This window comes from Erythrolamprus reginae, chromosome 6 (assembly GCF_031021105.1).
Source record: "Erythrolamprus reginae isolate rEryReg1 chromosome 6, rEryReg1.hap1, whole genome shotgun sequence".
Taxonomy (NCBI): Eukaryota; Metazoa; Chordata; class Lepidosauria; order Squamata; family Dipsadidae; genus Erythrolamprus; species Erythrolamprus reginae.
In genome coordinates, this window is record NC_091955.1 from 10,006,652 (window position 1) to 10,028,857 (window position 22,206).

Genomic DNA, 22,206 nt, shown 5'->3' on the forward strand with positions numbered 1-22,206 from the left:
AGATTGTTGTTTTTATGGCTGTTTGGAAGTATGACTCTCTCACTTGTCACCCAAAAAATAATCAGCATAATAATTAATAATAATAATTTATTAGATTTGTATGCCGCCCCTCTCCGAAGATTCAGGGCGGCTCACAACATAACAGCAATACAATATAAATACAAATTTAATATTAAAAACTAATTTAAAATACATTATTATAAAAACCTATCTGTTACACAATCATACACACTCAGTCCGACTGAACATAAACTTAATAAAGGTCAGCGAAAAAAGGAGGGGGGAGGTTAATTCCCCTACGCCTGGCGGCAAAGGCGAGTCTTCAACATTTTACGGAAGGCGAGGAGGGTAGGAACAGTTCGAATCTCTGGGGGGAGTTGATTCCAGAGGGCTGGGGCCATCACAGAGAAGGCTCTTCCCCTGGGTCCCGCCAGAGGGCATTGTTTTGTTGATGGGACCCGGAGAAGGCCAACTCTGTGGGACCTAATCAGCCGCTGGGATTCGTGCAGCAGAAGGCGGTCTCGTAGGTACTCTGGTCCGATGCCACGTAGTGCTTTATAGGTCATTACCAACACTTTGAATTGTGACCGGAAATTGATCGGCAGCTGGTGCAAGGCGCAGAGTGTTGATGAAACACTATCTGGGAAAGCCCATGATTGCTCTCGCGGGTGCATTCTGCACGATCTGAAGTTTCCGAACACTCTTCAAAGGTAGCCCCATGTAGAGAGCGTTTCCGTGAAGCCTTGAAAACACCACAGAGGTTTTTCTGACTTCCACTGCTTTGGAAGATGAAACACAAAATGTCCTTAGGAAAGTCAAGATGGCAACCACAGCTATGCCATCAAGGTTATGCCTTGTTTTGGAAGCCTTTGTATTGCTCCGAAGATGGAAGAGAAAAATGCAAGGTCCAAGGGATTTACGTGTAACAAATGTGCCACTCACACTTGTTCCTTTCTATCTCACGTCCTTGTGTGCAAGGGCTGGCTGGATGAGGATGATGTTAATTCCAGATGTGGCTTTAGGGTATTGCCTTTTTATGTTGTCTTTCCTACCCACAAGCTTTGATTCTCTCCAAACTTTGTCACAAACAATTATTTCAAAGCTTTAGTATTTGGATAGCAGATGCTTCCAAGACAGGATAGAATATATTCCAGGATCCAGTCATAACCAACACTTTGAATTGTGACCGGAATCTGATCGGCAACCAATGCAGACTGTGGAGTGTTGGTGTAACATGGGCATTTTGGGGAAAGCCCATGATAGCTCTTGCAGCTGCATTCTGCATGATCTGAAGTTTCCGAACATTTTTCAAAGGTAGCCCCATGTAGAGAGCGTTACAGTAGTCAAGCCTCGAGGTGATGAGGGCATGAGTGACTGTGAGCAGTGACTCCCGGTCCAAATAGGGCCGCAACTGGTGCACCAGGCGAACCTGGGCAAACGCATTGACCACTCCTGAAGATATTCTGGTCCAATGCCATGAAGGGCTTTAAAGGTCATAACCAACACTTTGAATTGTGACCGGAAACTGATCGGCAACCAATGCAGACTGCGGAGTGTTGGTGTAACATGGGCATACCTAGGGAAGCCCATGATTGCTCTCGCAGCTGCATTCTGCACTGTGGTACCTCTACTTAAGAACTTAATTCATTCCGTGACCAGGTTCTTAAGTAGAAAAGTTTGTAAGTAGAAGCAATTTTTCCCCTAGGAATCAATGTAAAAGCAAATAATGCGTGCAAACCCATTAGGAAAGAAATAAAAGCTGGGTGGAGGAGGAGGAAGAAGAGGAGGAGGACAGTCGCTGCTGAAGGAAGAAGATGAGGTGAGGGGAATCAAAAAAATCCAAATTTTAAGACTTAAAAAAAAAAAAAGAGGGACTCTGAGGCAGTGAGGAGGAGCAAACGCCTCCCATTCACCCGGCGCGAGGCTGCCTCCCATACACTGCGCCAGAGAGAGAAACCCAGAGGGAATGGCAGGAAACTGGCCGGGACTTCGTGCTGCTCTCAAATTTCTGGGAATTTTTTCCAGGTTTGGGTTCTTAAGTAGAAAATGGTTCTTAAGAAGAGGCAAAAAAAATATTGAATGCCCAGTTCTTATCTAGAAAAGTTCTTAAGTGTTGTGGTTCAGCCTGAGGCTGCTCAGGGACCAGCTGTGTCTCTGCTGGCTCCATGCCCGGAGGAGGATAACAGTGAAGAGGAGGGGGCTGAGCAGTCGGACGGGGGAGAGGAGAGTCAGGAATGGGATGAAGGAGAAGAGCATGAGAGCTCCGGGGGGGGGGGGGGGGCTCTCCCCAGTCAGTAGCTTGGAGTCATTAGGTGATGACGCACAAGCTGTCATTGACATGCGACAGAGACGTTCAGAGCAAAGAAAGGAGCAGTTAAAGAAATATTATCACCATTGAATTAGAAACAGCTGGGCTTGGGTGTGGTCCTCATCAGCAGGGTTTAAAAGGCAGGCAAGCCCTTGAAGCTGTTGTGGTTCAGTCTGGGACCCCTCCGGGAATGGCTGACCTTCTGTCGGTTTCCAGCTCAGAGGGAGAGGCTGAGGAACAGGAGGTGCAGACTGACGAGGAAGAGGAATCCCAGGCTGAAGAAGAAGGACAGCCAGAGTTCCACCAGGGGGAGCTCTCCCCAGCAAGCAGCCTGGATTCCTTAGGGGAAAATGCTCAAGACATCATAGATATGCGACAAAGGAGAGCTAATCAGAGACGGACTCAATTGGCTAAGTATTTCCAGCATTAGAGGTCACAGCTGGGTTTGGGTGTGGTGCTCTTGGGAAAGGATAAAAGGCGGACCCACCCTTCTTGGCTTGTGGAGTTTTATCTTGGAGATTCGTGAGACCTGTCTGTGAACTTTGGTGGCTTACAATCCTGGTTTGTGCCTTGGACTATTGAAACCTTGGGGGGGTGTGCCAGCAAGAAGCTTGTGGTATTGACTGGACATCAGGACCCTGCTGTAACGTATTATAGCCTGTCTGTTGTGAAGACAGATTTTCCTTTGTGCTTATTTTTTCCAGCTATAAAATACTTTTGGCTTTTACCAGAGTGTCTGGCTGTTTTTTCAGTTGGTGTTGAGGTCTGGGAAAACCCAGACAGAACAGAAGCCATGTGGAGTGTTATCAATTGGAGTTACGGTGTCCTGCTTTGTTCTCCGCGTCTCTGTTCCTGGCTTGTGGCCCAGCAGTTTGGAAGACCCGTGGGAGGTGTAGGTCTGCTATCTACAGCCTCGGATTGGCAGCAAGAATCCTGTATTGCTGCATGGACTTTTGCCTTCGTGGATATATCTGAAGATACAGCATTTTCCTGTTTGTAAGGACATTTTCTGTTACCTGTGTTTTTCTTGAATTTTATAAACTGCCTTTGCCTTTTACCGGTGTGTTTGGCTTCTCTTTTTGGGTTGGTCTTGGCTTCTGGAGTGACCCAGACAGAACATTAAGTAGAAGCGTTCTTAGGTAGAGGTACCACTGTATTTTGGATGTTTAATAATAGTTAATAGATTGGGAAATTTTATCTCTTTGAGTCGAGGAGAGGCCAGGCCCCCTAACCCTAACCCAAACCTTTGATATGACCAGTTCTCCGATAACTGACAGGCAGGAGCGAACCGGGAGATTTCACCCCTGCTTACAACCATTTATTTAGTGATTGTTTGAAATTACAACAATCTTGAAAAGGGGGAACTTGCAAATCGCCCTTGCACTTACTGTATGCCATTGCAGCATCCTTGTGATGTGTTGACTGGGGAATTCTGAGAGTTGACTGACATCCACCTATTTTCAAGTTACCAAGGTTGTTGTGGTTAGCTCTGGCCCAGCTCCTGCCCCAAGGACTGTGGATGTGGGGGAGACATCCACATGACACAGGCCTGTTTTGCTCCCGGTGGAATCTGCTGATGAAGGCTCCTCTGACCAAGAAGACATGAGTGACAGGGAGGAGGAGAGTGTGGCAGACAGCTCAGAAGGAGATCAATTATCTAGCACCTCCTTGGATTCAGAACAAGAGTTAATGATACAGCCACGCATGCGGAGAGCGATGCATAGGCAACAACAACTGAGAGATTATTATCAAAGAAAATGAGGCCACCTGTGGTTGGGTGGGGCTGTGGTAATTAGTGAGGCTGCTTATAAATAGCAGCCTGTGGGTTTGGCCATTGTGGAGGATTATCTGATCGTTGTGTTTCGTGACTGCCTTGCTGACTTCGACCTTTGTGTGCTGATTTTCCCCCGGTTTGAAACTAAACCAGAGCAAAGTGTGTTTCACTTTGTGAAAGAAGGACTTTGAATTGCCTCACAGCTGCAAGCTAAGTATCTCAGAACTTATAAGGGACTTGTACAAATTACCAGCTTGTTTGGAGACGAGTGCTCTTTGCTATACCAAAAGAGTGCTTCGTTTATTTGAATTTTCGGTATAAAGAACATTGTTTTGAATTTTCAAACGTGTGTGTGTCTGAAATTTGTATCTGTGAATTTTCAGGAGGATTCTACCAGAGAGCTCGACAGAACACAAGGTTGAGATACACAACTTCCAAAGTCACCACAATGCTTATTCAATAGATTGGGATTCTAAAAATCTCCTAATGAGCAGTAAAACAAGAATTACCAGAAGACATAATAGAATATAACTATCCTGCACATTTTAAAAAAAAGTCTCCCCATTTTATGCAGCTTAACTCTGAGCGACTTTTCACTTGTTAGTGCTCATTTCTTACCACAAATGCCGTCAGAAATCTATTTTAAAAGTTCGTTTAATTAACTTTTCTGACTCTTAAACTGGAGGCAGCTGTAATGAAGTCATTCCTGACACTCAAGACTTCAGGTGCCAAACAAAAGACTCTAAACCAAATTCCATAACGATGTAATAATGACCAAACATTGAGAGAAATAACATTTCTGCGTGTTGGGTGTTGTATTTTTTTAAATGGTTTTCTTTGTCTTTTTAATACTGCAGTTGGAAATTGCTCTATGTTTTCTCCCCATGGGTTTACTGTCTTTAAAATTGCTCTATTATCTTGATTTTCTCCTGTATCATCAGACTAGTCCAAGTATTTGGGTGACCTTAGCTGCATGTAATTAGACTCAATATCTGCATTAAAGAGAACGCTTTTCCAAAGTATTTTGCTCTGTGGGTCTGTGGACCAGGGAAGTATTGAGCCATAGGAATTTGACAACTTTTAATATTGATTCCTGTTGTGGTTAGCTCTGGCCCAGCCCCTGCCCCAAGGACTGTGGATGTGGGGGAGACATCCACATGCCGAAGGCCTGTTTTGCTCCCGGTGGAATCTGCTGATGAAGGCTCCTCTGACCAAGAAGACAGGAGTGACAGGGAGGAGGAGAGTGTGGCAGACAGCTCAGAAGGAGATCAATTATCTAGCTCCTCCTTGGATTCGGAACAAGAGTTAATGATACAGTCACGCATGCGGAGAGCGATGCATAGGCAACAACAACTGAGAGATTATTATCAAAGAAAATGAGGCCACCTGTGGTTGGGTGGGGCTGTGGTAATTAGTGAGGCTGCTATAAAGAGCAGCCTGTGGGTTTGGCCATTGTGGAGGATTATCTGATCGTTGTGTTTCGTGACTGCTTTACTGACTTTGACCTTTTGTGTGCTGATTTCCCCCCGCTTTGAAACTAAACCAGAGCAAAGTGTGTTTCACTTTGTGAAAGAAGAAGGAGTGTGAATTGCCTCACAGCTGCAAGCTAAGTATCACAGAACTGATAAGGGACTTGTACAAATTACCGGTTTGTTTGGAGACCAGTGCTCTTTGCTATCCCAAAAGAGGGCTTGGTTTAAGTGAATTTTCATTATAAAGAACATTGTTTTGAATTTTCAAATGTGTGTGTGTGTGTGAAATTTGTACCTGTGAATTTTTGGGAGGATTCTACCAGAGGGCCCGACAGAACAGATTCCCAAAGGAAATCCAATGAGTCGTCAGATGCCCATACATGCAGGTTGGAGCTGAGCTAGGTTCACTATCACTGTCCTACGTCATTTTGAGAAGCTGAAACAATTTATGTCCAGGATTTGAAGGGTATGTGTTGTGGTTGGCTCTGGCCCAGCTCCTGCCCCAGGGAATGGGGAGGTGGATGCAGGGGAAAATTCAACATGTCACAGGCCTGTGTTACTGCTGACAGAATCAGTTCAGAGTTTAGTTTCCTCAGATGAAGAAGAAGGTGGGAGTGACTCGGCAGAGGAGGGCTTGGCACACAGCCAAGGCAGTCAATCTTCCTTATCTTCTATAGCTTCAGATGATGATATTTTGGACCCACGCAAGCGCAGAATTATACGTAGAAGAGACCAAGTAAGAACATATTACAGGAAATAAGGGAGGCCACCTGTGTTTGGGTGGGGCTCCAGTAATTAGGGCTGCTGCTATAAATAGCAGCATGTAGGTTTGGCCATTGTGGAAGAGTATCTGTTGCAGTTTCGTCAGGAATTTTGTGTGCTGGACTTAGTTGCCTTTGAAACCAAAGCAGAGCAGCATGTATGTGTGTCTCCCTTCGTTGGAAGAAGAAGGGGTGTGAAGTTTCTCCACAGCTGCTGGCTAAGTACTTAATGACTGCTTAAGGGACATTGTACAGGAATATTTTGAAAGAGAAGTAAAGAACTGCCCAAAAGCAGAAATAAAAGGCAGAGAAAATCAGAGAGACAGAAGCTTCTGGAGAAGGAAGGAAGGATGGAAGGAAGGAGAAATGGAGGGAACAAGGAAGGAAGGAAGGAAGGAAGAAAGGGGTGGGCAATTAGTTTATAATTATAATTTATAATTATAATATAATTAACTCAGTTCTACCCAATAATATACAGTATTGGGTAGAACTGAGTTAATTATATTAATCCGGCCCTCTAAAACCATCCCAATTTCTCATGCGGCCCCATGGCAAAATTAATTGCCCACCCCTGCCTTATATACTTGTTTCGACCGTTGTCATTTTGCAGTTTCAAAAAGCGGCCTTCCAATCAGGCGTCTCTGGATTTCTCTAAAGACAAGGGCTCCAGTATATTTTGGCAGGGTCAGGCCCTTGCTCCAGTTCAGGAGATATTAGCGAGAATTTTCCATATGTATTTGTGTGCAGTGCAAAGAGTTGCGTGTGGTCATGAGACAAATTCATCCCACGGTTTTGTTGCTGCTGCAGTTCTTACCTTTCTTAGAGCCAACTGTCAACTTGGCAGTTAAAATATCACAGGGGGAAGATAGAGTAGCCCAAGTATTTATGCTTCGACATTCTTGTGCCTCATTAGTCACAAAGCACAATGGAAAAAATGGAAAAAATGCTGGGTTTATAAGAAAAATTGGAAAAGTGCAGAATTCAGATGAAAAACCCCACCAGCCCCCAAACTGGCACATATTAAAACCTCTACTTCTTTAGGAGACACTTTGCAAGTCGGGGGGGAAAAAAATTAGGAAGGTGCCTCCTGTTATTGCACAAAATTATTCGTCTCAAAACAATGCCATGAATGTAAAACACTCCCTGTGAAATAAATATCGCTACAAGAGAGATGGAACCACATCGTTTTATTTTCTAAATGCAGTACAGATCAGAAGTTTGGATTCCTCGTAAAAGATGTTCTAAACTGTTGTGGTTAGCTCTGGCCCAGCTCCTGCCCCAAGGACTGTGGATGTGGGGGAGACATCCACATGCTGCAGGCCTGTTTTGCCCCCGGTGGAATCTTCTGATGAAGGCTCCTCCGACCAAGAAGACATGAGTGACAGGGAGGAGGAGAGTGTGGCAGACAGCTCAGAAGGAGATCAATTATGTAGCTCCTCCTTGGATTCGGAACAAGAGTTAATGATACAGCCACGCATGCGGAGAGCGATGCATAGGCAACAACAACTGAGAGATGATTATCAAAGAAAATGAGGCCACCTGTGGTTGGGTGGGGCTGTGGTAATTAGTGAGGCTGCTATAAATAGCAGCCTGTGGGTTTGGCCATTGAGGAGGATTATCTGATCATTGTGTTTCGTGACTGCTTTACTGACTTTGACTTTTTGTGCGCTGATTTTTCCCCGCTTTGAAACTAAACCAGAGCAAAGTGTGTTTCACTTTGTGAAAGAAGGACTTTGAATTGCCTCACAGCTGCAAGCTAAGTATCACAGAACTGATAAGGGACTTGTATAAATTACCAGTTTGTTTGGAGACAGTGCTCTTTGCTATACCAAAAGATGGCTTAGTTAAATGAATTTTCATTATAAAGAACATTGTTTTGAATTTTCAAACGTGTGTGTGTCTGAAATTTGTACCTGTGAATTTTTGGGAGGATTCTACCAGAGCCCGACAGAACATAAACGACCCATAACATTTGCTATTTTATGATACGGTTTTATAGGCCACTGCATGATTGTTTTTTTAAGCAGCGGCAAAGAGGACATCTAGATCATAATTGCAAATTGCACACACAGTATATACCCCTGTAAAACATCTGTCTTCCTGCACGTTTCTTATTGTCTTAACATCTGGCCGACTGTGCGACCAAACGTAAATATTATAGCAGGTCTGTGGATGAATTTGTGACGATTTGGATGGTTGGCGTTCAACAAGTGAACCTGAATTTCTCGCTAGTTGATCTGGAACTAAATCCAAACAGGATTATTTCAAGAGAGGAGGCCAAAACTGTTGTGAGTGGTCCACGTCCAGCTCAGCTGGTCACAGATTTTTGAGGACGAGTTGGGTCCGTCTGGGTATCCTAGGCCAGAGGTAGGAAAAGTTGGTTCTTCTATGACATGTGGCCTTCAACTCCCAGAATTCCTGAGTTAGCATGATTGGCTCAGGAATTCTGGGAGTTGAAGTCCACAAGTCATAGAAGAGCCAATTTTGCCTACCCCTGTCCTGGGCCAGTGTTGTTGCCTGCTGAGTCTGGGAGTGAGAGTGAAGGGGAGTGGAATCTGGGGGACCATCAGAGACTGCAGGAACCCCAGCTATGATAGTATCTAGGAGCATTGCGGATCAGGAACCTCTGTTAGATGCAAGAGTAAGGAGATTTAGAAGCAGACATGAATATCTCTATAGACGGGGTCTAGGCATTGCATATCTCTATGGGACATTTGGCCACTCCTTGACGGTATATAAAGAAAGGCTGATGGAAAAGGGGGCATGGTAAGACAACGTTCGGCATGAATGCCATACAGTGGGAACTGAAGGTAGTGGTGTTTCCAATAGATTTTATTGCCTGGGTTTTGCTAAAGCCATGAAATTTCCCTGGGATGTGTGTGTGAATACCCTGTCAAAGTAAATAAGACAATTAAAGGAAGATTTATGATCCCTTTGCTGGCGAGTGTCCTGTCCTGGATGAAACTATGGTAATTTCCAGCTAATGAAGGAGACGCAGCCAAGATCAAATGTTTGCACTTAACTCTTATATTTCTGAGCTTTGCTTGAAAAACTAAGATACCTGCTTTGCTTTTAAATCACTGTGTTAATGGGTCATTATTTCTAGTAATTAATGAGTCCAAACAGAACAAAAACATTCATAAATCCATCAGTATCTGTACAATCGAAGCATCTAGAATAGGGGTGTCAAACTCGATTTCAGGATTGTATTTGATTTCAGAGGGAGTGTGGGCACATGACCATGATGGGTGTGGCCCCAGGTGGGCGTGGCCACCTCAATTTCACTCATTGAGGCTCCATTTTCAGCTGCGACGGCCTCCGGCAGCCCTCTGCCAGCAAAAATGAAGATCGGGGAGACAGCGTGAGGCCCACCTGGGCTCTGTTTTCAGCTGTGATGGCTTGGAATGCCTATGCTCATAGTCCTCAGTGAGGTGCTTCTGCTAAGCCTCCTTGTTGGTTAGACCCAATTTGAACTGAACCAGCTGTTTTGCCAATCCTTTCTCATGGTAGGTGCTTAGCTCCAACAACTGTTTCCTGTTGGGGCCCTAAGGAGGCCGAGTAGGGAAGCAAGGAGTAGCTGGAAGGGGAGGTGCGAGTAGAGGCCACCGAGACACCCTTCAATGTGAGTGACATCGAGTTGGCCATGCTTACCCAGTCACATGACTAACCGGACATTAAGCAGATCATAGTAGTGGTCTCTGGCATTCAAAATTATGAATTTAGTGGTCCCTAAATAGTAGTTCTGAAACCTTTGGGGACCCTTGGTGTAGTTAGTCTTAAATCTTAAGAATACCTGTAGTTTGGACTCCCCTGCCCCCCCCCCCCCCACCTTGCCTGGAATCTTCTTATTTCCATCTCAGGAGGCTTTGCACTGACTAGTAATAACATACCCTGTTGTGGTTAGCTCTGGCCCAGCTCCTGCCCCAAGGACTGTGGATGTGGGGGAGGCATCCACATGCTGCAGGACTGTTTTGCCCCCAGTGGAATCTGATGATGAAGGCTCCTCTGACCAAGAAGACATGAGTGACAGGGAGGAGGAGAGTGTGGCAGACAGCTCAGAAGGAGATCAATTATCTAGCTCCTCCTTGGATTCGGAACAAGAGTTAATGATACAGCCGCCCATGCGGAGAGCGATGCATAGGCAACAAAAACCGAGAGATTATTATCAAAGAAAATGAGGCCACCTGTGGTTGGGTGGGGCTGTGGTCAGTAGTGAGGCTGCTATAAATAGCAGCCTGTGGGTTTGGCCATTGTGGAGGATTATCTGATTGTTGTGTTTCGTGACTGCTTTACTGACTTTGACCTTTTGTGTGCTGATTTTTCCCCGCTTTGAAACTAAACCAGGGCAAAGTGTGTTTCACTTTGTGAAAGAAGGACTGTGAATTGCCTCACACTGCAAGCTAAGTATCACAGAACTGATAAGGGACTTGTACAAATTACCAGTTTGTTTGGTGACAAGTGCTCTTTGCTATACCAAAAGAGGGCTTGGTTTAAGTGACTTTTCATTATAAAGAACATTGTTTTGAATTTTCAAACGTATGTGTGTCTGAAATTGTATCTGTGCATTTTTGGGAGGATTCTACCAGAGAGCTCGACAGAACATACCCTAAGGCCCAAACCATTTAGGGAATATACAAAGCCTTTTAATTCCTTCCTGTAGCTGTCCATTTGTCAGCTGGAACTCTATCCAATGCTATTCTAACCTCAAGATAATTCTTCCTGGCACCAGATTAAAAGAAACCCCTACATTATTTGGGCCTCTTCTCAAGAACCATTTTCCACTTACAAACCCGAGCCTCTGAAACTGTAACCGGAAAAGGCAGGGAGAAGCCTCCGTGGGGCCTCTCTAGGAATCTCCTGGGAGGAAACAGGGCCAGAAAAGGTGGGGAGAAGCCTCTGTGGGGCCTCTCTAGGAATCTCCTGGGAGAAAACAGGGGCAGAAAAGGCAGTGAGAAGCCTCCATGGGGCCTCTCTAGGAATCTCCTGGGAGGAAACAGGGCCAGAAAAGGTGGGGAGAAGCCTCTGTGGGGCCTCTCTAGGAATCTCCTGGTAGGAAACAGGGGCGGAAAAGGCAGTGAGAAGCCTCCATGGGGCCTCTCTAGGAATCTCCTGGGAGAAAACAGGGGCAGAAAAGGCAGTGAGAGGCCTCCGTGTAACCTCTCTAGGAATCTCCTGGGAGGAAACAGGGCTGGAAAAGGCAGGGAGAAGCCTCCGTGTAACCTCTCTAGGAATCTCCTGGGAGGAAACAGGGCTGGAAAAGGCGGGGAGAAGCTTCCATAAGGCCTCTCTAGGAATCTCCTGGGAGGAAACAGGGCCAGAAAAGGCGGGGAGAAGCCTCCGTGGGGCCTCTCTAGGAATCTCCTGGGAGGAAACAAGGCCTCCACCCTCCCTATGGTTTCCCCAATCGCACACATTATTTGCTTTTACATTGATTCCTAAGCGAAAATTTGTTTCTTCTTACAAACGTTTCTACTTAAGAACCTGGTCACGGAACAAATTAAGTTCGTAAGTGGAGGTACCACTGTATTGCTTTCCATAAAGGGGTGATATCCTCTCGATTTGCTCATGCCTATCAGTTGTCAGAAAGCTGGTCGCGAAAGGAGCACAAGGCTCCGCTCACCCACCGCCACTTGGATTCTTTTACCCTCTGCGCATGCAAAGAACGCTCTGCGCATGTGCAGAGGTTAAAATAACCCAAATGGCAGCATTGGGGTGGAGCCTCATGCCATCTTCGCAACCAGCTCTCCAACGACCGAGAGGCACGAGTGAACCAGGAGCATGTCACCCGTTTCCATACTTATGCGCCCACACGAACATACTTCACACATACATTTAAAAGGACTCACTGAAGAAATATACAGAACACGGGATTATTTGGTAAAGAATAATTTTCACAGTCGCAAGCATGAAAGCACTTAAGTTGCTCAATTGTTTCATCCTGTAAAGCATTAACATGTAAAATATATTGCAAAAGGCAAGGAAAATAAAATTAAAATTTATACCCCATAGTGAATAATGACATTACTACAAGGTCCTCTGTTCCTTTTATACATCTGCAAAAAGCCATGAAAATTTCAGAGACGTTTCCATTTCTATAACTCGATTGCATCATTGAAAGCCGGGCTGGACATGCCATGGAGAGACCAACCTGCCCCCTAAGGTTCCGATGCCTTCTGTGATGCTGCCACGGGAATTTGGTCAATTCTTATCAGTGTGTTTTGTTGCGTGGAACAGCCCAAATTAAGAATGGATACCAGAGTGCATCCAAAATGCACCCCAATTATTACATTTCTCCAAACCCTCTGAAAACATAAATAAGCTGATACCATTCAGCATCTCCAGTAAATCAGTGTCATCAGAAATTGGAAAAGGTTTCATGGAACTGATGCTATAGTCTAAGGCAGTGATGGCGAACCTTTCTTCCCTCGAGTGCCCACACCCATAATTCAATGCCTGGGGAGGGCGAAAACAGCTCCTCACCTCCAAGGCCCTCTGGAGGCCGGAAACAACCTGTTTCCCAACTTCTGGTGGGCCCGGTAGGTTTGTGTTTCACCCGCCCCAAGTTCTAAAGGCTTCCCTGGAGACGGGGCAGGGAAAAAACACCCTCCCCAATCCCCCAGGAGGTTCTCTGGTAGCCAAAAACGCCCTCCCAGAGCCTCTGTGTGAGCAAAAAAACAGCTGGCACACACATGCATGTTGGAGCTGAGCTAGGGCAATGGCTCGGGTGCCAGCAGATATGGCTCTGCGTGCCACCTGTGCCATAGGTTTGCCATCACTGGTCTTAGGGATACCATTGTCCTTACAAATCATAAAATGTACTTTGGAGCAGAATTTTTTTAACTCTGGAAACTTTCAAATGCACAGACTTCAACTCCCAGAATTCCCCAGCACTGGTTCTGGGAGTGAATGAATTCTGGGAGTTGAAGTCCACACGTCTTCAAGTTCCCATGGTTGGGTAATTTTTCTTTACAGCTTATTATTTATTGATTTGATTTTTATTCGATTTTTTTATGCCGCCCTTCTCCTTAGACTCAGGGCGGCTTACAACATGTTAGCAATAGCACTTTTTAAAAACAGAGCCAGCATATTGCCCCCACAATCCGGGTCCTCATTTTACCCACCTCGGAAGGATGGAAGGCTGAGTCAACCTTGAGCCGGTGATGAGATTTGAACCGCTGACCTGCAGATCTAGCAGTCAGCTTTAATGGCCTTCAGTACTGTACTCCACCCACTGTGCCACCTCGGCTCGTATATATTAAGCAGTTCCCCAATCTATTGCTGCTTTCAAGTAATTTCCTTGCATGAATTAAAGTGATAATCCTAACTTACAAGAACAATAGAAATAAATAACACAACAGATTTGGCTTCGCAGCTAGTCGGGAATCTTAAGGCAAACCAGGAAACTGAAAAGAAATGGGGTCCGCCCCCCCGCCCCCCCATGAAAAGACACAAACACAGAGAATGCAACAGGCCATTTTGGAACAGATGCAAATAAATAATAAGGCGTTTCAATTCCAGTTGTGATTTGAACGTCTCCGATTAGTGTTTTCCAATTTGGATGAGAGTTCGTTTTATTCCATAGATTAAAAATTTCTTCCTTTTGCGCGGCATCGGGAAAAAAAACCCGGCGATTATATAGGACGGAAATAGTGCCAGGGCCAGTGGGAAGGCCCAGATGCTGGTCGGAACTACCAGTTCGCTTGAACTGGTCCGAACCAGAAACAGCCCACGTCTGGCTCTTATGGGGGAGAGGGAATGGACCTGACGGAGAGACGCAGAGCCTGGGCTGTCCGTCAGTCCTCAGATGGTGAGTCAAAACCCCCGGGTATGGAGGTGACTGATGAGGAAGAGGAAGAAGAACTGGGTCCAGTGCCTAATACAAGGATGAACAGAAGGCAGAGAAGAGGAGAGCAGTGGAAATCTATGGGCAGGTCCTTGGGATGGAAGAGCCACTACTGCTAGCAAAGCCCCACCCTAACTCTGGGGATAAAAGGCAGGGGATGGAGTTGAATGGGTAAGACAATTATTCACACCCCTGCTTGTTAGCCTGCGGTGATAGATAAAACTTTTTGCCGGGATTCTAATTAAAAGAATCTTTGACTTCATAGGGTTTGTCTTTGACTTCAGAGGGTTTGTCGTGTTTGGGGAGCTGGGTCAGAACACAACCGTTAGTTTTGCAAGAACTGCAGTATGATTCAGAACATCTAACCAAAACAATACGAGACCCGACTGATTGATCCTAGTTTGCCGTCTGGTCCCCAGCATCTTTGAGAGAAGGGCTCATCGTTACGGAATCTTTTCCTTCGGTCTCTGCAGCCGTGACTTCTTCCCGCAGCAAACAGTTCAGCTGCTTCTGAGCGCAAGAGAGGAACAATTCCAAACTGGAAAGGCTACGTTGACGGATCACTTGATCTATCTGTCAGGACAAAGGAAAGCACACAATGAAACAAAATGCAGAGCATGCCCAAGGAAAGACCACAAAAGCCAACACAATACTCAGATTGAGGATTCCTTTTCCCCAAGTGCATTATTTTACATTTGGAAACATTAAACTGCAGTTTTCATTGCTTTGACCATTTATCTATTAAAGCTAAATCATTTGCCATATTACAGACACCTCCAGGAATATCAACTCGATTGCACACAATGAAGCAAAATGCAGAGTATGCCCAAGGAAAAACCACATCCCTTGATTTAAACTCATGAGACGCGAAGACGTGGGAATCGGGTAACGCACGAGGAGTTATCTGGAAAGTAGAAACATAGAAGACTGACGGCAGAAAAAGACCTCATGATCCATCTAGTCTGCCCTGATTCTATTTCCTGTATTTTATCTTAGGATGGACATATGTTTATCCCAGGCATGTTTAAATTCATTTACGGTGGATTTACCAACCACGTCTGCTGGAAGTTTGTTCCAAGGATCTACTACCCTTTCAGTAAAATAATATTTTCTCATGTTGCTTCTGATCTTTCCCCCAGCTAACCTCAGAGGCTGTCCGTCAGTCCTCAGATGGTGAGTCAAAAGCCCCCTGGTATGGAGGTGGTTGATGAAGAAGAGGAAGAAGAACTGGGTCCAGTGCCTAATACAATGATGAACAGTTCTTGTGTTCTTGTGTTCACTTTCCTATTAAAAACACTTCCCTCCTGAACCTTATTTAACCCTTTAACATATTTAAATGCTTTGATCATGTCCCCCCCTTTCCTTCTGTCCTCCAGACTATACAGTTTGAGTTCATTAAGTCTTTCCTGATGGCAGGCTGATGGTAGGTCACAACGATATCAAGCAAGCTGGGTACTGCTATTGTGAGTAAAAATATTTGGCTGTACTTTCAAGGCGACCCCAAAACACAGGATCAGCCTTCAGTGGATCATTCACACAAAGAGTAACATGTAGTTTTGCCCCCAGTTCACAATTCCTCCATGAGGAATGTGACATGCTGGAGAACGCAGAGTTGACGCAGCATTGGGACAATGCTATTCTAACATTGTTGATGCCACTTCCCACATTTTACTAGGTATGAAACATCTAAAGACCATTCCTTCTGCGCCAACTCAGAAAGCTCAAACTACCCAAGAAGCTGCCAATCCAGTTCTACAGAGGAATCATTGAGTCTCTCATCTGCACCTCAATAACTGTCTGGTTTGGTGCTGCAACCCAACAAGACTGACACGCACTTCAGAGGATAATAAGAACTGCAGAAAAAACAATTGCCTTCCATTGAGGACCTGCATAATGCACGAGTCAAAAAGTGAAAATATTTGCTGGCCTCTCGCATCCTGGACACAAACTGTTTCCACTCCTACCCTCAAAACGTCGCTACAGAGCACTGCACACCAAGACAACTAGACACAAGAACAGTTTTTCCCCGAACGCCATCACTCTGCTAAACAAATAATTCCCGCAACAGTGTGAAACTCTTTACTAAGTCTGCATTACTATTGCTACTAGTTTTTTCTCATCATTCCTATCACCCATTTCCTCCCACTTATGACCGTATGACTGTAACTTGTTGCTTGTACCCTTAAGATTTTTATTAATATTGATTGTTTGCTCATTGCTTATTTGTCCCCTATGACAATCATTAAGTGTTGTAGCTCATGATTCTTGACAAATGTATCTTTTTCTTTTATGTACACTGAGAGCATCTGCACCAAGACAAATTCCTTGTGTGTCCAATCACACTTGGCCAATAAAGAATTCTGTTCTGTTCTATTCTATACTTTTTTTAAAAAATATAATTTTTATTGAGTTTTTTAAAAACAAAAACAGCAAAACCAAAAATCAACATGTGACAAAAACATCGAATATAACATACTTATTTACAGTTACAATTTCGAATCTTCGGTTTCTCCGTTTTCCTATAAGTTTACAGATGTTTTATTTTTTCTCTCGCTCTTTTTTCCCCCTTCAATCCAATTGTAAATTTTTCCCCAAACAGTATAGTATTCTTTATCCTGCTTATTGTGTAACTCTTCATTCTATTCTATTCCATTCCATTCTAATTCCATTCCATTCTAATTCCATTCCATTCCATTCCTTTCTATTCTAATTCCATTCCATTCCATTCCATTCTAATTCCATTCCATTCCATTCCATTCTAATTCCATTCCATTCCATTCCTTTCTATTCTAATTCCATTCCATTCCATTCCATTCTAATTCCATTCCATTCCATTCCATTCTAATTCCATTCCATTCCATTCCTTTCTATTCTATTCTAATTCCATTCCATTCCATTCTAATTCCATTCCATTCCATTCCATTCTAATTCCATTCCATTCCATTCCTTTCTATTCTAATTCCATTCCATTCCATTCCATTCTAATTCCATTCCATTCCATTCCATTCTAATTCCATTCCATTCCATTCCTTTCTATTCTATTCTAATTCCATTCCATTCCATTCCATTCCATTCTAATTCCATTCCATTCCATTCCATTCTAATTCCATTCCATTCCATTCCTTTCCTTTCTATTCTAATTCCATTCCATTCCATTCCTTTCTATTCTAATTCCATTCCATTCCTTTCCATTCTATTCTTTTCTATTCTTTTCTATTCTAATTCCATTCCATTCCATTCTTTTCTATTCTATTCTATTTCCATTCCATTCCATTCTAATTCCATTCCTTTCCTTTCCTTTCCTTTCCATTCCATTCCTTTCTATTCTATTCTAATTCCATTCCTTTCTATTCTATTCTTTTCTATTCTATTCTAATTCCATTCCTTTCTATTCTTTTCTATTCTATTCTAATTCCATTCCATTCCTTTCTATTCTATTCTTTTCTTTTCTATTCTAATTCCATTCCATTCCTTTCTATTCTATTCTATTCTTTTCTATTCTATTCTAATTCCATTCCATTCCTTTCTATTCTATTCTATTCTTTTCTATTCTATTCTAATTCCATTCCATTCTAATTCCATTCCATTCCTTACCGTGCTTTCCTTTCCTTTTCATTCTATTCCATTCTATTCTATTCTATTCTATTCTATTCTAATTCCATTCCATTCTATTCTATTTCCATTCCATTCCATTCTAATTCCATTCCTTTCCATTCCTTTCCATTCTAATTCCATTCCATTCCTTTCTATTCCATTATTTTCTATTCTATTCCATTCTATTCTAATTCCATTCCATTCCTTTCCATTCCATTCTTTATCACTATGTGACATGATGTACCAGTTCATCCCACACAATGCTTTCCTTTAATCTTATAAACTGACTTGGGGGTTTTTTTCGGGCGAGAGAGCAAGCAGTGGCGTGAAAACGCTCCTGAGAATCTCCACGTAAACGTTTCTTTAATCCTACGAAGAAGAAGAAGAAGGGGGGGAAAAAAATCCCCACCACAAAACAGGCCTGGCTGAACAAGTAGGAAACTGAGCTGCAGAACTTTCCATGACCCCGTCTGCGCTGTCCCTCTTGGCACCGATCGGCTGGTCATAAGGTCACCCACGAAATGGGTTAAGTGACAAACACAACCTTGTTCAGATGTATCAGTTGGACCTATCTGTGTTCTGCGGGATTGAATATTTGCAGTGCTCTGATCATTAGGAATGGATACAGATCTCCAGGGGTGCAGATCGATTACACATCGCTTTAGGAGGGATGTAAAGTTTTCCAACACTTCTGCATACTAAGGCTCCAACGTTCCAGTTGTTTATTGTTATTATTTTGAAAGAATGTGGAGAATGGGTAAAAGGTAAAATCATGAGAAAGACGCGAAAGGTGAAAGATCATCTTCGTAAATTTGGAAAAGTAAAAATATACCCTCGGAATCTCAAATCGTAGAAAAAAATATACAGATGTGCGGAACTGGATGAGATGACTAGAGATATTAAAGGAACAAAAGAAAATGAATCAATTAAAATATGGGAGAATTGGCATAAAGGCGACTACTGTAACGCTCTCTGCATGGGGCTACCTTTGAAAAATGTTCGGAAACTTCAGATCGTGCAGAATGCAGCTGCGAGAGCAATCATGGGCTTTCCCAAGTATGCCCATGTTACACCAACACTCCGCAGTCTGCATTGGTTGCCGATCAGTTTCCGGTCACAATTCAAAGTGTTGGTTATGACCTATAAAGCCCTCCATGGCACCGGACCAGATTATCTCAGGGACCGCCTTCTGCTGCACGAATCCCAGCGACCACTTAGGTCCCACAGAGTGGGTCTTCTCTGGGTCCTGTCAACTAAACAATGTCGCTTGGCGGGACCCAGGGGAAGAGCCTTCTCTGTGGCGGCCCCGGCCCTCTGGAACCAACTCCCCCCAGAGATTAGAATTGCCCCCACCCTCCTTGCCTTTCGTAAGCTACTTAAAACCCATCTCTGCCGTCAGGCATGGGGGAATTGAGATCCTCTTTCCCCCTAGGCCTTTACAATTCTATGCATGGTATGTATGTATGTCTGGTTTTTATATTAATGGGTTTTTAATCGTTTTTAGTATTAGATTACTATTGTACACTGTTTTATTGTTGCTGTTAGCCGCTCCGAGTCTCCGGAGAGGGGCGGCATACAAATCCAATAAATAAATAAATAAATAAATAAATGAATGAATGAATGAATGAATGAATGAATAAATAAATAGATTCAAAAAAGATATATTTGTTCCCCAAATGTTGTACTTATATGTTTTGCAAGTTTTTTAAATTTTATTTTATTTTTATGTTATACTTATTGTAGCGTTTGTTCATGTTCATTTGTTGTTTGGCTTATTATCTATGTAATAAATAAATATATATATATATATATATATACAATGATACATTGTCTTACGAACTTAATTGGTTCCGGGACGAGGTTTGTAAGGTGAAAAGTTTGTAAGACGAAACACTGTTTCCCATAGGAATCAATGGAAAAGCGATTAATGCATGTAATGCATGGAGTTCACAACGTCCACTGGTAGGTTGTTCCATTGGTTGATCGCTCTGACCGTCAGGAAGTTCCTCCTTATCTCCATGTTGAATCTCTCCTTGGTCAGCTTCCAGCCGTTGTTCCTCGTCCGGCCCTCTGGTGCCCTGAAGAATAAAGTGATCCCCTCCTCTCTGTGACATCCCCTCATATACTTGTAGACTGCTATCATGTCTGCTCTGGCCCTCCTTTTCTCTAGGCTATCCATGCCCAGTTCCCTCAGTCTCTCTTCGTAAGTCTTGGTTTCCAGTCCCTTAATCATCTTGGTTGCTCTTTTTTGCACCTTCTCCAGAGTTTCTATGTCTCTTTTGAAGTGTGGTGACCAGAACTGAACACAGTACTCCAGGTGTGGTTGGACCAGGGCGTAGTAGAGTGGTATTAAGACTTCCCTGGTCTTGGAGTGTATTCCCCTGTTGATGCAGCTTAGGATTGTGTTGGCTTTTTTAGCTGCTGCTGCACGTTGTTGGGTCATGTTTAGTTGATTGTCCACCAAGACTCCGAGGTCTCTTTCTCAGTCGCTACTGCTAAGAGGGGTTTCTCCCAGGTTGTATGTGTGTCCAGGGTTTTTTCTGCCTAGGTGAAGGACTTTGCTCTTGTCCATTTTCCCTCCTAGGTTCATTGTTTATAAACCATGCCTTTCGGTACTTACATCTGGAGGCTACGTTGAAGAGTGTGCCCTAGACTTTTTTGGCCAAGATGTTAAAATCTTTCAGGTACGTGGCTGCTTGTAAATCCATGTTCTATGCAGAATCAGCTCATGGATTTAGCCCAGCTCATACTGTATCCAGAGAACTATCCAAAATAATAACCATTTGGGTTTCGGCCATCTAACGTGCTTTGGGCAATGCTACAAAAAAATGGAATATTAGTAGCAAAATACCCTCGGTTGCAAAATCATGTTGAATTCACAGTAAGATTTGTTGGATTTTTTAGTACCCGGCACAACGAAAGGGGAGAAAATCCAAAGAATTAATTTGGGGATATTTATTAACCCAACAATGTTTTATCCTCAGTGTTATTTTTCTGCAGTTGTGAAGAGTGACAGCTTTATTTCAGGTTTTCTTTAAAAAAAAAAAAGATTATTTTTTTTTAAAATCTGGATTGAGTTTCTTTTGGTTCTCCAGATCATTATCATAATGTGATAAGTCTCCAATTACACGATGGACAAATGGAAAATTATTTCTCAAAATGTATTTTCCTAGGCAGCCTCACTTCAGCTATGAACCTACACTAAATTAACAAACCCATTTAAAAATCTGCTAAATTTCAGAAACGGTTCCATTCTCTCCCGCACCTCCAATTTTTTATTTTTTTTGGCTTAATATAATATTTCTGACACATTTATTTACGCTGACTGGTAAATGTTCCCACTTACATTTCTTTCTTTGCCCTCCAGGAACATTTTGCTATCGCTCCCTTTTTGCATCTATGGTTAACATCTCTTTCTTTCCCAAACAATGGCTTCAATCAGAATTGAACCTATATTACAAATAATGAAAGCAGAAGCCTTACAAATAATACCGAAGGAAAGCCCGTAATCTCAAGTTCTACACTTTCTAGACCCAGGATTGTAAGTCTAGTTTCGTAGCGTATTCTGTTTCGGGTGGAAGAGTGAAGTATCTTTGGACATTTTCGAGGGTTTTAATGTCAGAAATGTGGTATGGATTCCAAACAGATGAGCTGTATTTTGGATTCTCATTAGCTTAACAGCAAAGCCTTTAAAATTCAGGGAGCCTTGTTTTTAGAAAATAAAAATATTTTTTTTAAAAAAATTCAGGGAGCCCTTTTGTGGAGGCAGGGTTGTATTTAGTTCAGCTTTGATTCCAAGGCTGCATAACTTAACCCAACGCCTGTCTGCGATGTTTTCCTCCAGATTTGAAATGACTTGGGAGCTCTCTGTGACTCTCGGAGTTCCTGCTGGATTTTTACGGATGAATTTTAGCAGGGGTGGGATTCACCCCATGTTACTTGTTGGAGTAACTCTGTGGACTGCATTGGCGACCAATTGGTTTCTGGACACAATTCAAAAGTGTTGGTAATGACCTATAAAGTCCTAGATGGCATTGGGCCAGATTACTTGCAGGACCGCCTCCTGCCACCTGAGTCCCGTTAGCCAGACAATGTTGCTTGGCGGGGCCTAGGGGAAGAGCCTTCTCTGTGGTGGCCCCGGCCCTCCGGAATCAGCTTCCCCCCCAGATTCCAGGTTGCAATGCCTTGGTCTCTTCAGTCTTGAAAGACTGCGTTTAAGTGGTGACTTGATCGAAGTGTATAAAATCATGTATGGGATAGAAAAGATGGATAGAGAAAAATTATTTTCTCTATCACACAATACTAGGACAAGGGGGCCCTCCCTAAAGAGCATAGGTAAGAAAGTGAGGACAAATAAAGGGAAATATTTCTTCACCCAGAGGGTCGTTGTTTATGGAATTCACTTCCAGAAGAGGTCGTGACAGCTGTCAGCCTTGATAACTTCAAGGCAGGAT

General features: G+C 43.4%; 1 protein-coding gene across 1 annotated transcript in view; it reads right to left on the reverse strand.

Annotated features, from left to right (window-relative positions):
* Positions 1 to 12,185: 12,185 nt before the first annotated feature.
* Positions 12,186 to 22,206, reverse strand: part of CCDC91 (coiled-coil domain containing 91) — a 168,151-nt gene continuing 158,130 nt past the window's right edge. Inside the window, exon 13 of the mRNA XM_070755232.1 lies at positions 12,186 to 14,731. Within this exon, the coding sequence (XP_070611333.1) occupies positions 14,555 to 14,731 (177 nt within the window). The 3' untranslated portion in view covers positions 12,186 to 14,554. The remainder of the gene's footprint in view (positions 14,732 to 22,206) is intronic.